This window comes from Eurypyga helias, unplaced genomic scaffold (assembly GCF_000690775.1).
Source record: "Eurypyga helias isolate BGI_N326 unplaced genomic scaffold, ASM69077v1 scaffold41631, whole genome shotgun sequence".
Lineage (NCBI taxonomy): Eukaryota > Metazoa > Chordata > Aves > Eurypygiformes > Eurypygidae > Eurypyga > Eurypyga helias.
Genome location: NW_010233781.1, coordinates 75489 through 88774, shown reverse-complemented (window position 1 = coordinate 88774; position 13286 = coordinate 75489). Strand labels below are relative to the sequence as shown.

Here is a 13286-nt window from a genome sequence, read left to right as displayed (position 1 = left end):
CTGCTGGTGTTCCATTTTAATAAAAGGAACGATGAAAAAAGAAACAGAATAGCTTTGTGATGCTGCAGGTGGGTGGAAGCCATGTTGGTCACGATGAGCAACTTGTAGCAAAAAATAGCGGTATAACTAGAAAATCCCATTTCCACATACATTTGCACATTCTCCTTTTTGCTCTTTGTTGTGCTGCTTCTTCCTTCATGGTTCTGCCTCCAGGACTATCCAGACTGTGCTTGGCCAGTGAGAAGGTGAGGAAGATCTGGAAGTAGCAGAAGATGGGGACAGTTTATGTGTGTAACTGAGGAAACTGAGAAAGCTTCCTAATCCAGCTCGGGGGGTGGGGGTGTTGTGTTTCATAAATTCAGGGCAGAGTAGTGCTGTCTCATTTGCTGTCTTATTACATAGCAGCCTGAAATGTTTTGGCTCGTATAAAGGGAAAGTTCAAAAGTCCTGTCTCTCTCAGTTGCTGTGAAGACACCGTTATTCAGCTGGTGTCCATCACTCCTGTTTCAGCAAACTCAGCTGGGCTAGGTATGTCTGCACCACCTGAAGTGTGGTGACCCTGAAATTTTTGTACGGGTTGCCACCGTGCCAACATCTCCATGAATGCCATTTTTTTTGCAAGTCAGCTATCAATACTGGGCAGCTCAGACGTCCTGGCGGTAGTGCTAATGGCCTTTGTTTTCAAGCCCTGCTAATGGCTAGGGCAAATTATGTTCCTAAATTTCAACTGATGATTTATACAAGGAATCCAGCTTTTTTCCACCCGTTGTTCCTAAAAGAGAGTGACTGTGTGTAAATGTATGACAGAGGAGGAAATTGCTGTTATTCATACAGCATTTATGTCTTTAAAGCATGATGAGATAACACAGTGTATTGTAATTACTGATGGTACTTGGTCGCTACTTTAAATGACTGACAGTGCTTTTAAGGAGCAGGTATAAGGAAGCTTCTCTAGTTTGATTGTGAGAAAACAGATACTTAATGTTAATTGGTAATTTCTCTGTCTTTGCTGTGTGTACTCTGTTTGCAGGTTACATCCTTTGCTATTTTTTTGGTATGACTTCCTTTAAGTAGACAGAGAGCGTGGAGAAGCAAAAAGAAAAGCATATGGTCCTGATTTCCTTTCTCTGTGATAAAGAGTTTCTTTAAGGCATTACAATAGCTAATTAGATTCCTGATTCAGATTTATTCACAGTAGTAAATACACCATCTGCACGTGTTTCTCCAACGGAGCGACACTTGTACATCATCTTTGCTGTTTAGAGGATTCGCCTCTCTTTAAATTGTTCATATTTTCTGATTTAGTAGATGAGTTATTGAAAACTACCTCTTACATTTAACTGGAAACTACTGGAACTGTCATGAAATGTAGCACACTTCTGATGGTATAATGGCCTAGAACTAATTAAATTCTGAATACAATGGAATATACAGTTTTGGACAAACTAATGAAATGGTTGCACACATGAATTCATTGCAAATAAAACTGCTATTTTACAAATTTTTATGTGTATTAGAAACTTCCTTGTTTTGATGCTGCCTCTGATCTTAAAAGAAAATGAGGAGACAGTGTTTCAGCAGAAATTGATGAGCCTGTCAGGAATTCCTTGCTTGGTGAGGGGCACTTCCTGCCATCCCTAACCCTAGTGCTAGCAGGGACTGTGTAGGTGGGAGTCTGTGCTGAAATATCCAACAAAGTATTTGTTAGCGTCTCTCATCAGGGTTGATAAAATCTGCACTTTTCCAAATCCAAGTTCCTGCGAGAAGTAACTTGCTCTCACTCCCTGTCATTCTCTCAGCAAGTGACTACTTTCCAGAGCACTCTCCAAGGCTGTTTTTTTGACAGAGAACTGCCCAGGAACCCTTTGGAATGAAACAGTGCTCAAACTTAGGACTTCGAAGAGGGCAGTATGGGAACCCCCCAGCCTTAGACTACCATCCTAATTAATATTGCATAAACAGGGATTTGAGTTGTAAAAAACCCCTACATTTTGCAGTTTAAGATGTGAATAATAGGAAGGAAGCAGGATCTGATGGCTTAGGAAATGGCAGAATTCAGAATACTTGCAGAACTACAAGTTTCTGAGGGTTAATCAGACTTTTTGATGCTTCTTGTCACAGATGGTAGCGGGGATTTGTTAGATACTGATGAGCTATTTAGTCATGTTGTGGGTCTTGTAAATGAGCGTGTAGTGAAAACTCATCTTCATCTGAGGATTTTAAAGTGAGATTGGAAGTGATGCGTGTGAGTGGAGAAGCAACTAACTTGTTGGTATTGGATTTTGGATGAGAGGCCATGAGGAGTGTCAAAACGTGAGTTGATTGAGAAAAGAAAAAAGATCCACATTGGGAAAGAGCAAAAGGTAGACAGCAGAAGCAAGATTGAAAGGGCAACGGAAGATGAAAATACCAATTGCTTTAATTGAAGGGATGAACAGAATTTCTGGCTAGTTCTTGTTTTGCTTTAAATGGCGTGCCGTGACTCACGTAACAGCAGAATAGGATGTTTAAATGTCATGGTTTGATCAGAATCAAGATGTGTTTACACTGGAATGCAGAATATGCTGTGGAAGCTCCACTGCAGTTTCAGCTACCAACCCTAACCGTTTCTATTCCTGTTGTTTAATTAATTATTTTTGTTCTCTTTGTAAACACGGGTTTTCAGCAAACTGTATTTCAACTAATTGCTTTCTCTGGTTCTGCAGATGTGGATGAATGTCAAACTGGTGTACACCGTTGTGGCGAGGGGCAGATTTGTCATAATCTTCCTGGGGCTTATCGCTGTGACTGCAAGATGGGATATCAGTATGATGCATTCAGCAGAAGCTGCATTGGTATGTAAGGCACAGGATGAGATGAAACGGCTGATTGATTGAGCCTTGGACCTCAAGGCAGTGTTTAGCACCATTGGAGTGTGCAGTTATTAGTTCTGCAGTGCAGTGCCTCGAAAGATAATGGAATCACCTCCAAAGCAGCAGTCCTCCAACGCGACCAGCCATTCAGAGCTCTGCCAGTCCGTGCTGTGATTTCTGACCAGGTGCCCTTGGTTTAGTTTAGCTGCAGGTTATCAAAGTGACCTGCAAAGTGCTTTCCTATGGGTCGCGCTTCTGCTGCTGTAGAAATTCATCTTTCTTAAGATTTCACAACTTCCTTCATAAGCGACTGTGATACGGCACTTTGTATTGTATCGCTGCAGCGCACCGATTAGAGCACAGAGTCAGACAGTAAAAACCCTGAGGTTGCAGCGTTTCATGCTCAGCAAATCAATCTCTGGCAATTTCTAAAATATCCTTCTGTGTCTTGTTTACTGTTTTGTTTCTGAGTTGACTGTATATTTGCTTGTTACGCTGGCAGATATAAATGAGTGCTGGAACTACCCTGGACGCCTGTGTCAGCACACATGTGAGAACACCCCCGGGTCCTACCACTGCACTTGTTCTTCCGGTTTCCGCTTGTCTTATGATGGGAAGCACTGCGAAGGTACCAGACACTTTTAACAGGAAGAAGACATGGCAGTGTGAATTAAGGGACTTGAGGGTAGTTGACGTGAAATATAAATACAGTAAACCCATGATTTATATATGCTGAAATTTGCAGATGAGAGCCAACAAGGTCTCCTCTTTCTTTCTATCCCTCATGTACTTTGTCCTTTCCCTCCAGATGAGGGAAAAAGGGAACATAAAAAAGCTAGAGTAGGACACTTTTCATTCAGATTTTAATGAAGATGAAACTTGTTAGTGATGAAACTTGAAAAAACTGGTTTTGAATTGAATAGAAATTTTTTAAGTTCTCCATGATTTTTTTTAAGGCAGTGGTTACATGCAAGGCCCGAAGCGTGTGTTTGCATGTGTATGTGTTTTCACTGGTGTGTGTAGACATGGAAGTCAGGTGCAACAGACATCCTCGCGCTCCTTGGCTTCCTGCCTGGGGAGCAGAAGCATCTTCCTGGGACAAATGAGTCCATTCTTATTCACGCTGACCAGAAAGACATGGTAGCTGTTCTCAGGGGCAAGAAATGATAGAAGAGAGTGTTCTGAACTATTGTGGCACTGTCTGTGGGTTTGTCTTTGGATACAGATGTGAATGAATGCGAGACTAGTCCCTGCAGCCAGGAGTGTGCCAATGTTTACGGTTCCTATCAGTGTTACTGCAGGCAAGGTTTCCAGCTGGCAGATGGCTGCTTTGTGGGGTTGAGTTAAATATGTGCGGGCACTTTAACTGTCAGGACTGTAACTCTCAGCAGCACCCAGTGCTGCAGGTGATGCCTAGCTCTGACTGAGTTACACTGTGCTGCAGAACCTTCAGAAGGTAACTCCAGCTATTGGAAAACGCAGTTCGTTTTCAGGCCTCCTACCTGGGGCTGGAATACACTTGTGTGACCATAGAAGCGGTGAGGTTATTGTTTTGTGGGGCTAGAGGTTACGATGGAAAAAATTAGGAGGGAAGATATGTTTACCTATATTGCACCTATTAAAGCCTCCACTCAGCCACACTTGAGCGAAGGCTTGCCCTTCTGCTCATAGTGGGGGAATGAGAAGTGAAGTCATCAGAATGGAGCAGGAAAGGGTTTTACCTGCTTTATAGTTACTGAAACTGTCACATGTGAGAGTGTCTATTTAATAAATGATGAAGAAACCCATTTTCTTCCTAGCACGAGGAAGCCCCCAAAGCAATCCTAGAAGAATTACAGAGGTACCAGAGAGAGTTTGTCAAAGTGCCCGAGACTTGTTCTTTTCCATGAGTCCCTACTACTTGAAATCAGTATTTTTGGGTGCAGTCTGGCTCAGCATTTCAGAAAGCACCATCAGCAGTCCTAGAGCAATGTTAAACTTTCATGGTTGTGTTCTTGTTTAACAGTATATTATAAATGTGTCAGATAAGAATTTCCTTCTACAGCCTCCCTTTTTGGACTTCTGTTATTCTGTGTTTTCATATGTTTGTAATTGTGGGTTTTTTTCCCAGATATCGATGAGTGCACACAGAGTGCAGGCATTCTTTGTACTTTCCGCTGCATGAATGTTCCTGGCAGTTACCAGTGTGCTTGTCCTGAGCAGGGATATACCATGGCTGCAAATGGAAGAACCTGTCGAGGTAATGAGGAGTTTAGGAACTGAAAGTATTATGTCATGAAGCTTTAATCCTTGGAGGGAACTAAGCCATTATGGTGGTTCAGTCAAATCTCCATGTTTTGTATTAATTGCTGTTAAAAAGCCAGTATTTGACGAAGTTGCCAAATATTGGTAGCAGCAATGTCATCTTTTTCCTGTGTTAGAAAGGTACTGCGGCAACTCAGCTGTCAATGTGAACTAATTGTTTAAATGACTTCCAAAGGGAACCCACTTCATCATTCAGACTGGGGCACTGGATTACTTGCATGAGCTGTGTGTGCACCTTGGCGCAGGAGTGAGTGATCTGGTTTTTTAGAGGAGCCAGATGCAGAAATCTGTGGCTTCATTATGAGTTGCAGTTTCCTGCCCCAGAAACTGCAGTGAATGTAGGAGCTGTAATGGGGACTTGGACATCCAGAAGCCTGCCACCTAAGCTTACTTATGTTGGCGTTAGTAAATGTTACGTGTAAATGACGTGTCCTCTCCCCACATGCCCCTTTTCTCCAGAATCACAGAAATGTCTTGTGTGTGTCTGGTGCTTTTCATCTGGTGTGCTGCTGTCTGGGTTTGAAGTAAAAACCTCGCAGGATGCACCGACTGTGTAATGGTGATTGAAGAGCTGATGGCTGTTACGTACCCTGCATGCCTTCCTGCAGTCGGCTACGCTAACTACCAGGCATTTCCTGCTCTTAGTCTTTCAGGAACCCTTCACATAACTTTTGGTTATGTATCCCCTATGCTTAAATTCTCTTCTCAGTGGTAATGACAGTGAATTTACACTGCGTAAGCCGTGAAGGGGCATGGGCATACTTGATCCTGACCTTGGAGCGGAGGAACAGACCAGATGACAAAATATTTTAAAATATTTTTTGAAAGGTGTTTTTCAGTATGAATGTAGTTATATCCTTCAAACCCTTACATAAAAGTTGACTTTAGAAAACTGCAGCTATAACCCTCCTCAGGTTTTGTTTGTTTTCTTTTTTCTTGTTAACTTTGAGTGCTGGCATGTTAGTTGCCACCTCTGCCAGCAGCGAGGTTTGAGCAGAGGACGTCTTCCGGAGTGGGAGTCACTGCATTAATTGGCCAGCACAGCCACCCCGTGCACACCCAGCACGCTCCCAGCGCTGGAGGTGGTGGAAAAAGGTTTGCCACAGGACCTGTGGACCGCGCTTACATTGTTTGGTGTGAAATCCTCCTGCATGCTCGCCCTGTCTGTTGTACAGAGTAGCCCAGCCAAGCGGGCTATGCACTGACACGTGGCAGAGCTGTTCGAAGTGCCTGTGCCAACTGGTACGTGCTCCTTCCTCAGAGGGTGAGGTTGGTCTGCTTGCAGAACTTACCGCCTGCGCCGCAGCTCTGTGCATTTAGTCAGGCGCTGGGAGTATCCCCTGGGCACAGGCCCTTTTTTTTGAGCTCTGCAAGTGTGTAGTTACAAGTTTGGGCAGGCTTATGTGTTGGTGTGTCTCTGAAAACACGCCAGAGAAGCAGTCTGAAGTGATGGCAGCTGACCTGAACTCAAGATTACGTTGGTTTCCACCAGCTAAAGATCTGGCCCCAGTCGCTCATCATCTGACCAGTTCTTCAGTGTTCCTGGGGGTACTTCGTGTACCCTCTTTTTCAAACCGATGAGTTGCATCTCATGTAACAGCATCCTGACATAGGAGTATCTTTGGAGAAGCTGCTGATGGGATTTTGCAGCACAGCCAGACGGGTGAAGTGAGTGCTTTCATGACAATGATTGCAATATGGAAGAAATTTTCCTTTCACCTAGGGGCACTCTGAGAATCAGCAAGGGATTTAACTTACTTTGATTCTCTCCTACTTCCTATTGAATACTTTTGTTTGCAAGACTTTTAAACCAGTGGGTTCAGTGTATGAGATCAGTTCTCAGCCCAGGGGAATGGAGGGAGTGGGAGGTTATGGTTTTCCTCTATGAGTCTCTCTCCTCTGTGACAATTGGCAGAACTGCAGAGCCCTACAGAGTCCACGTGGTTTGTCTGTTAGCATTTATTTCATTTTAAAGCCTCCGTGCGTTGTCTAGACATTTGGGAGTACACAATGTGACTGCGAGATCCTTGCCAATGTTTTCTGCTCAAGCTGGATCCTTGTTATTGCATCTGGTTTTCAGCATTTTAAGGCCCATGGCTTGAGCTTGTGCGTGTGTATTTAGGTAACGGCGTTTATGCTCTAGGCCATGAAGTGTCTCTGAGCTTTAAATGCTATTTTCTGTCTTTTGCAACATTAATTCTCATTACAGGGAGATACTTATATTTAACTTAAATTTTCAAGAATGTGTGTCTTACTCTAAAATGTTGTTCTTATGTTCCCATATTTCATAACAGTCAGGCTGGTGAAGCTTACATCTCCTGGATCATGCAGCTGTACAAGTGGATACTTTGCTTTGTATTTGCCCCCTCCTTTAATCCAGACAAACTTTCACGCGTAGATAAATTCTTCTCCTGGCATAGCCCAGCTTTCTCATTTCTCAAAATGTCAGTGAGAAGGTCCTGTTGGCTTTTAGCATGGATTGGTTATGTTCTGATGGCACTTGTTCATTCCCAAGGGCTAACTTCTGTCACAGCAGGCTGTGAATGGGTGATGTGTAGGCAGACATCGAGCGTCCCTCCATCCATTCTGTGTGTTCGCTCCGGGGCGGGGAAGGCCTCTGCAGACGAGGTATTGGGGGAAGGCGTGTCCACTTGGGACATGCGGACGTTTTACAGCCTTGTCCATGAAGAAGGAGCCATTGCAGTCACACACACATCATGCAGTGCACGAGGGGTTTACAGCAGTTGCCACCTTTCCTCAAGGACTGTCCCTTGTATGCAGGGTCTGCACCACGCACAAGTCCATGCACGTGCTCTGCTGCTCTCTGAAACCAGTTAGATGCTTCCCTGGCTACTGAGCTTATCACACACGCACCGTGCTCACATGCTGAACAGCTTGTTTAGGGACATCACACATGGCACAGGCTAGCTCTAAGCATGAAACTGGTTCAGGGAGTGTCAGTGACCTGTGAAGCTGTAAAAATTGGCCCATCACTTTCAGGAAACTAAAACTATCTTCAGTCAGAACAGCTGTGGAAAGCTTACACAGTGGCTGCGGGGATGAGCAGGTTGGCTGGTCTGACACAGAGTTCCACCTCCTTAGACTCCCGCTATCTGGTTATTTTATCCTGTTTCCTTTTAGCCTAGTTTATTCTACTACTTACAACACATCTCTGACACCTCAGGAGCAAGGAAGAATATGACAACACAGGCGATTCTGTCTAGAGGTTCATGTTTGTTTTGAACCTTGAATGTTTTGTTTCATTGCAGTGGAGAGTGGCCAGACTGGAGGATCTTGGGTTTTGACAACTGCTTGTTCCTTCTCATGTTTATTTTCCAGTAGAAGTTAAAACCTGTATCAGATGTGCTTAGAATGAGAATAGCTCGATTCACAGGAGTGTGCAAATGTTTGCAAAGGTCAGAAAGAAACAAACTCCCCCTGTGGTAGAAGGCCAGCCCTGGCCATGCTGGGTGGCTGCCGCTGGCCACAGTCTACCAGGCAGGGGAAGGACCATCAGACAGCATGAAAAGGACCAGGAGCTGCTTGTAGGGAAGAGTGGGCTCCCTTCTTTATTGCTGAGTGGTACTGTCATCTCTGATTAACTGATAACGTCAAGGAGGGGAATTTCTTTCCACAGAAGACATGAATTTAGCCGAACTGGAATCGGCGTGAATTTCCCTGTCAGTCCAACTGCCAGGGAGTGTCTGTGCACAGAGGTGAACCTGACACACCTCACCTGAATGTGCCTCTCACCGCCCAGGCACTTCCTCCGGGTTCTCGCAGTGCTGGTCTGCAGGCACAGGTACTCAAGAGGTAACACACAGCAAGGGAGCGGTGAAGAGAAGCACCCTCAGCTTGCAGAGTCAAACCCACAGGCTCCTCTTGTTTCTCATGCACACGGAGTCTCATCAGCACGTTGCAGCCCATAAATTGTGATTTCTTCTTACTTTTGAACTTAACATGTCTTCTCCCTTGTTTTTCTTCATGTTAGATATCGATGAATGTGCAATAGGAACCCATAACTGTTCAGCTGCAGAGACTTGTTATAACATCCAGGGCAGCTTCCGCTGCCTGTCCTTCGAGTGCCCTTCCAACTACAGGAAAGTATCCGACATGTAAGTATCGCCATCGCCACACAGCCCGCAGCCCCGTCCGGCGGCCGTGGGTGCTGCAGGGTGCGATAGTCTGTGGGCAGCTGTAAGTACGCAGAGCCCTAAGGCAGCACTGGGGTACCTGGAGCACAGAGACTTTCCGTCTGGCTTTGCCTCTTCCTTCTTCCAAGCCCTAGAGCCCTCTTTTGCCCTCCAGCTGCTGCTACAACAGCAGTCATCGGAGCTTCCAGCTCTACTTGCCGCAGCTCTAGAAAGACTCTGTTTAGAATTAAGTTAAAAAACCCAAAGATCTTCTATGCTGCTTGTGTCATTGGAGTAGCTGCCAGGGTGCTCAGTGCACCGCTTCTGCAGTGGTTTTGGGGCTCACTGCTTAATATTCAGATTGCAATTCCTCAGAGTGCTGAAACATTGAAGGGGAGCAGGACAGTGAGCTTGCTGGGCTACAGGGGTCTGGGAATGGCACACCCCCACCGCTCCCAGCTCCTCAGCATCTGAGGCTCTGGACCCCCAAAATCTCCCCACCCATTTCCTGCCTCAGTGGGTGCCAGCACTTTGGGAAGCCATATTCAGTTGCTTATGGCTTAAAACATGCTTTTCGTGCCTTATAGAATTGATCAGCTTTGCAAGTCAAGGAGCTTGTTTCCCATTCCCATGATTTTAGATACCTTTTTAAGTGTTTTTCTTCCTATTTTCTTAGAGCACTGTCCCAGGCTTGTACTGTCTGTGATGGATCACAGGCGCCTCTTCCAGGCTCTGTGCTGCTTGCAGCGTGACACTGGCTCTTTCCTCGTCGTGGAGCTTCCCAACACAGCTCCCCGCATCCATGATCTTTTCCTTACACTGTTGTACTCTGACAGTTGTATTGCGATAAATGCTTTATGGGCACTGTAAAAACAGGACAAGCAGCTGGTGATTACACAGCTGAAGTTTGGGACTCCTGTTTGTCTCACACGTTTGTAATACTCTGCAGGACGTACAATTTTCGCTGCTAATGGACACTGAATGTGCTTCCTTTCTTGTCTCTTAGGAGGTGTGAACGAATCAGTTGCTTTAATTATCTGGACTGCCAAAATACCCCGGTGCGCATTACCTACTATCAGCTGAACTTCCAAACCAATATTGTGGTCCCAGCTCATATTTTCCGTATTGGACCGTCGCCTGCCTATGCTGGAGACAACATCATCCTTACCATCAACAAGGGAAATGAAGAAAACTACTTCAGCACTCGAAGGCTGAACTCGTACACGGGTATTGTCTATCTTCAGCGGCAAGTGAAAGAGCCTAAAGACTTTTTGCTAGATGTTGAAATGAAACTGTGGCGTCAGGGAACATACACTACTTTTCTTGCCAAAATTTACATTTTCATCACAGCTCATGCATATTGAAGCATGTATTGACATTGGATTTTATGGGTGCTATGCTCTTTAGCTGTTCTACCAAAGCTTAATACTGTTGAACTGCCATTTAATGTATCTAGCCTTTGTATTATTTTTCTATCATTGCTCTAAACTTTTTTATTGGTTGTGTAAATTAAGTTAATTTTTATCTTTATTTTTGTTTTCTTATGCAATTCTTTACATCGTCATTTGACAATGAACGAAGGAAGGGTTAGAAGGGCAGTACGTTCGTTGTGTTAAACGCTGGAACCTTTTCAACAGCAGAAATTACTGTTAGGTTTAGTCACATCCGCAGGGTATTGCACTAGAAGGGAAAGGTGTTCACTTGGCAGTATTGGGTTTTGCCACAAAGGGAAAAAACCTTGAGCAATTTATCTTTATTACACAAACTTATGGTTTGGCCCAACCACTGACTTCACTGAGGTTTCCCGGCGTTGAGATGCTGTGTCAAAGGCCGTCCGTGTACACTGGCGGTTAGCTCACCTCATATTACCCCTTTATTTTCCTCCTTCCAACTTTCATAATATGTTGCCTAAAAATATATATAAATAAAACAAAATTCCACCAGTGAAAAACCCTATGAATGAGTCTTGCTTTAGCTGGTCTGCTCACATGCTAAATGTTTGCAAGACCAAGGCCTTAAGAGAGCGTCACGGCTGAGGGTAGAAGCTCACACTGCCATTTTTAGTAGTTGTCTTTACAGATGCTGGGATTCCGCTCTATACAGACTCTTTGTGTTTAGGTAACAGTAAGCGCAGGTTTGATGCATTAGGATGCTTGAAGGCGTGTCCAAGAGGAAACACAGAAGAAATGAACTACTCGGTTAGTGCTCCTTATTTTAAAGCTTGGGTGTGCCACTGAGGAATCACTTGCAATTTTAAATAAACAAAAAGGGGTGTTGCTTCTCTTCTTTGGGAAAATTACTCCAGTTGCATTCCGAAATGACGCAGAGAGAGGAAAATGCTAGTTAAATTGGCGGTTTGTATTATGCCATTTAGAAAAATAGCACAACCGCCATTTTGAGCTAGATTTCCTCTGGTTCTACAGGAAACTGGATGAGGTCCCAAATTTGAAGGCATAGTATAATTGAAGTATTTGTTAGAATTTAGAAATGAATATCACAACTTCTTTAAACTTCTTTATGGCAGGGTTGCTTTTTTTTTTTCCTCCCCAAAAAGCAAAAAAAGCTCCAGTGTTGAAATTTTGTGAGCTTCCTTTTTCCCAGCTGTAATTATTCTGCAAAATGTTTTTAACGGAAAAGCATAGCTGCGCTCGATTGATGCTTGCTACGCTGCGGTGTAATAATCGTGGAATCACACGATCTGAGGACACTGGGTTGAAAGGGGCCTCAAGGATCATCCGGTCCAACCTTTCTTGGCAAAATACTTATCTTTTTGACAGGCGATCTTACTTTGAACCAGTGTGAACACAGAAAAATGGAGACATCAAATCTCACGGCTTTTTTATGCCATAATCAACAATTTTATTATGATGTAAGATATTTGTTTGAACTGGATCTTAAAATCCTGTAAACGCCACCTCTGTAGTGGGCAGGGAGACGTTCTATATTCACTGTATCCCAAGGCCAGTTTCTGCCCCTTCGAGTCACTTCTTTAATTGGGACTCATCGATAATAAAGTGCAAATCTTTCTGTGTCTGACATCATAAAGACCCATTACCAGGGAAAATGTTTGGCTATGCCCCAGCTGTAAAATGTGGGATATCTGTGAGTTTCCATGCATCAAGTTTTCTTTGGTTTTTTTTCTATGAAAATAATTCTGTAAAAGTGATCTTCTTCCATCCACCTTTTGTTTTCCACACGTAACAGGTTCATAAGCGTGTAGCAGGGAAGTGCCCACTGGGAAGCACCTGTTTATGCCGTGTGGCGTTTCAGCTCTGCGTATCTCACAGCTACAGGCCTGGCAAGATGGAGAGGCAGCCGCAGAAACGAGCAGGAGAGCCTCCCAGACCCATTATGCCGTGTGTGTGCTCAGTGGCGATACATCTCTCCATGCCCCAGTGGGGCACATCAGGAATCACTGAAACCCAGAGTTTTCCATCAGCATTAGTATTTGATTCAGCGTAAATGATATTCAAGGCTCGAAAGTCTTTCTTGTCAGAGAACAAACGGACAAGCCATTTGTTACTTGGAGACCTTTTGCTGACTAAAACCAGCCACAGTCAATCATAGTAAGGATCTGGCAGTTTGTAACACCGACTTTTCATTTTCTAGACAGGTAATTGATGAAGGAAGTTTTCGGAAAGGCTTAGCATACTTTTACAAGTAAAATGCTGTGTTATGAAAAGCCCTGTCTTCCTCAGCGCTGTGTCCTGTAGGCATGCAGAAGGGTTAGCAGTAGTCGCTCGGTGCAACTGGTCAAAGCCATGGAAAGGCTTATGGTGGATCATTTCCCATTCTTCTGTTCCAGAAATAACCAGAGGAATCTCTTGCCTCTTCCCAACCCAAAGCGTACAGCCGTTCGGTGTCACAGGAGCTGCAGGGCAGGGACAATCAGCACTGCATTCTTTGCTTTTTCTTTAGAGAGTGCTCATGGTTGCACTTGGACAGACACATCCGCCAAAGACTCGCTGACTGGCGAGCAAGTGCTTTCGCTAGGCCG

The 13286-nt window shown here is 44.3% G+C and overlaps 1 protein-coding gene across 1 annotated transcript in view; it reads left to right on the top strand.

Moving 5' to 3' along the window:
• The window catches only part of LOC104517223 (fibulin-2-like), a gene marked incomplete at its 5' end in the record, with an annotated part of 21158 nt that extends 10185 nt beyond the window's left edge, over nt 1-10973 (top strand). Inside the window, 6 exons of the mRNA XM_010161815.1 lie at nt 2706-2834; nt 3355-3480; nt 4078-4194; nt 4963-5091; nt 9148-9271; nt 10296-10973. Of these exons, the coding sequence (XP_010160117.1) occupies nt 2706-2834; nt 3355-3480; nt 4078-4194; nt 4963-5091; nt 9148-9271; nt 10296-10653 (983 nt within the window). The remainder of the gene's footprint in view (nt 1-2705; nt 2835-3354; nt 3481-4077; nt 4195-4962; nt 5092-9147; nt 9272-10295) is intronic.
• Nucleotides 10974-13286: the final 2313 nt, after the last annotated feature.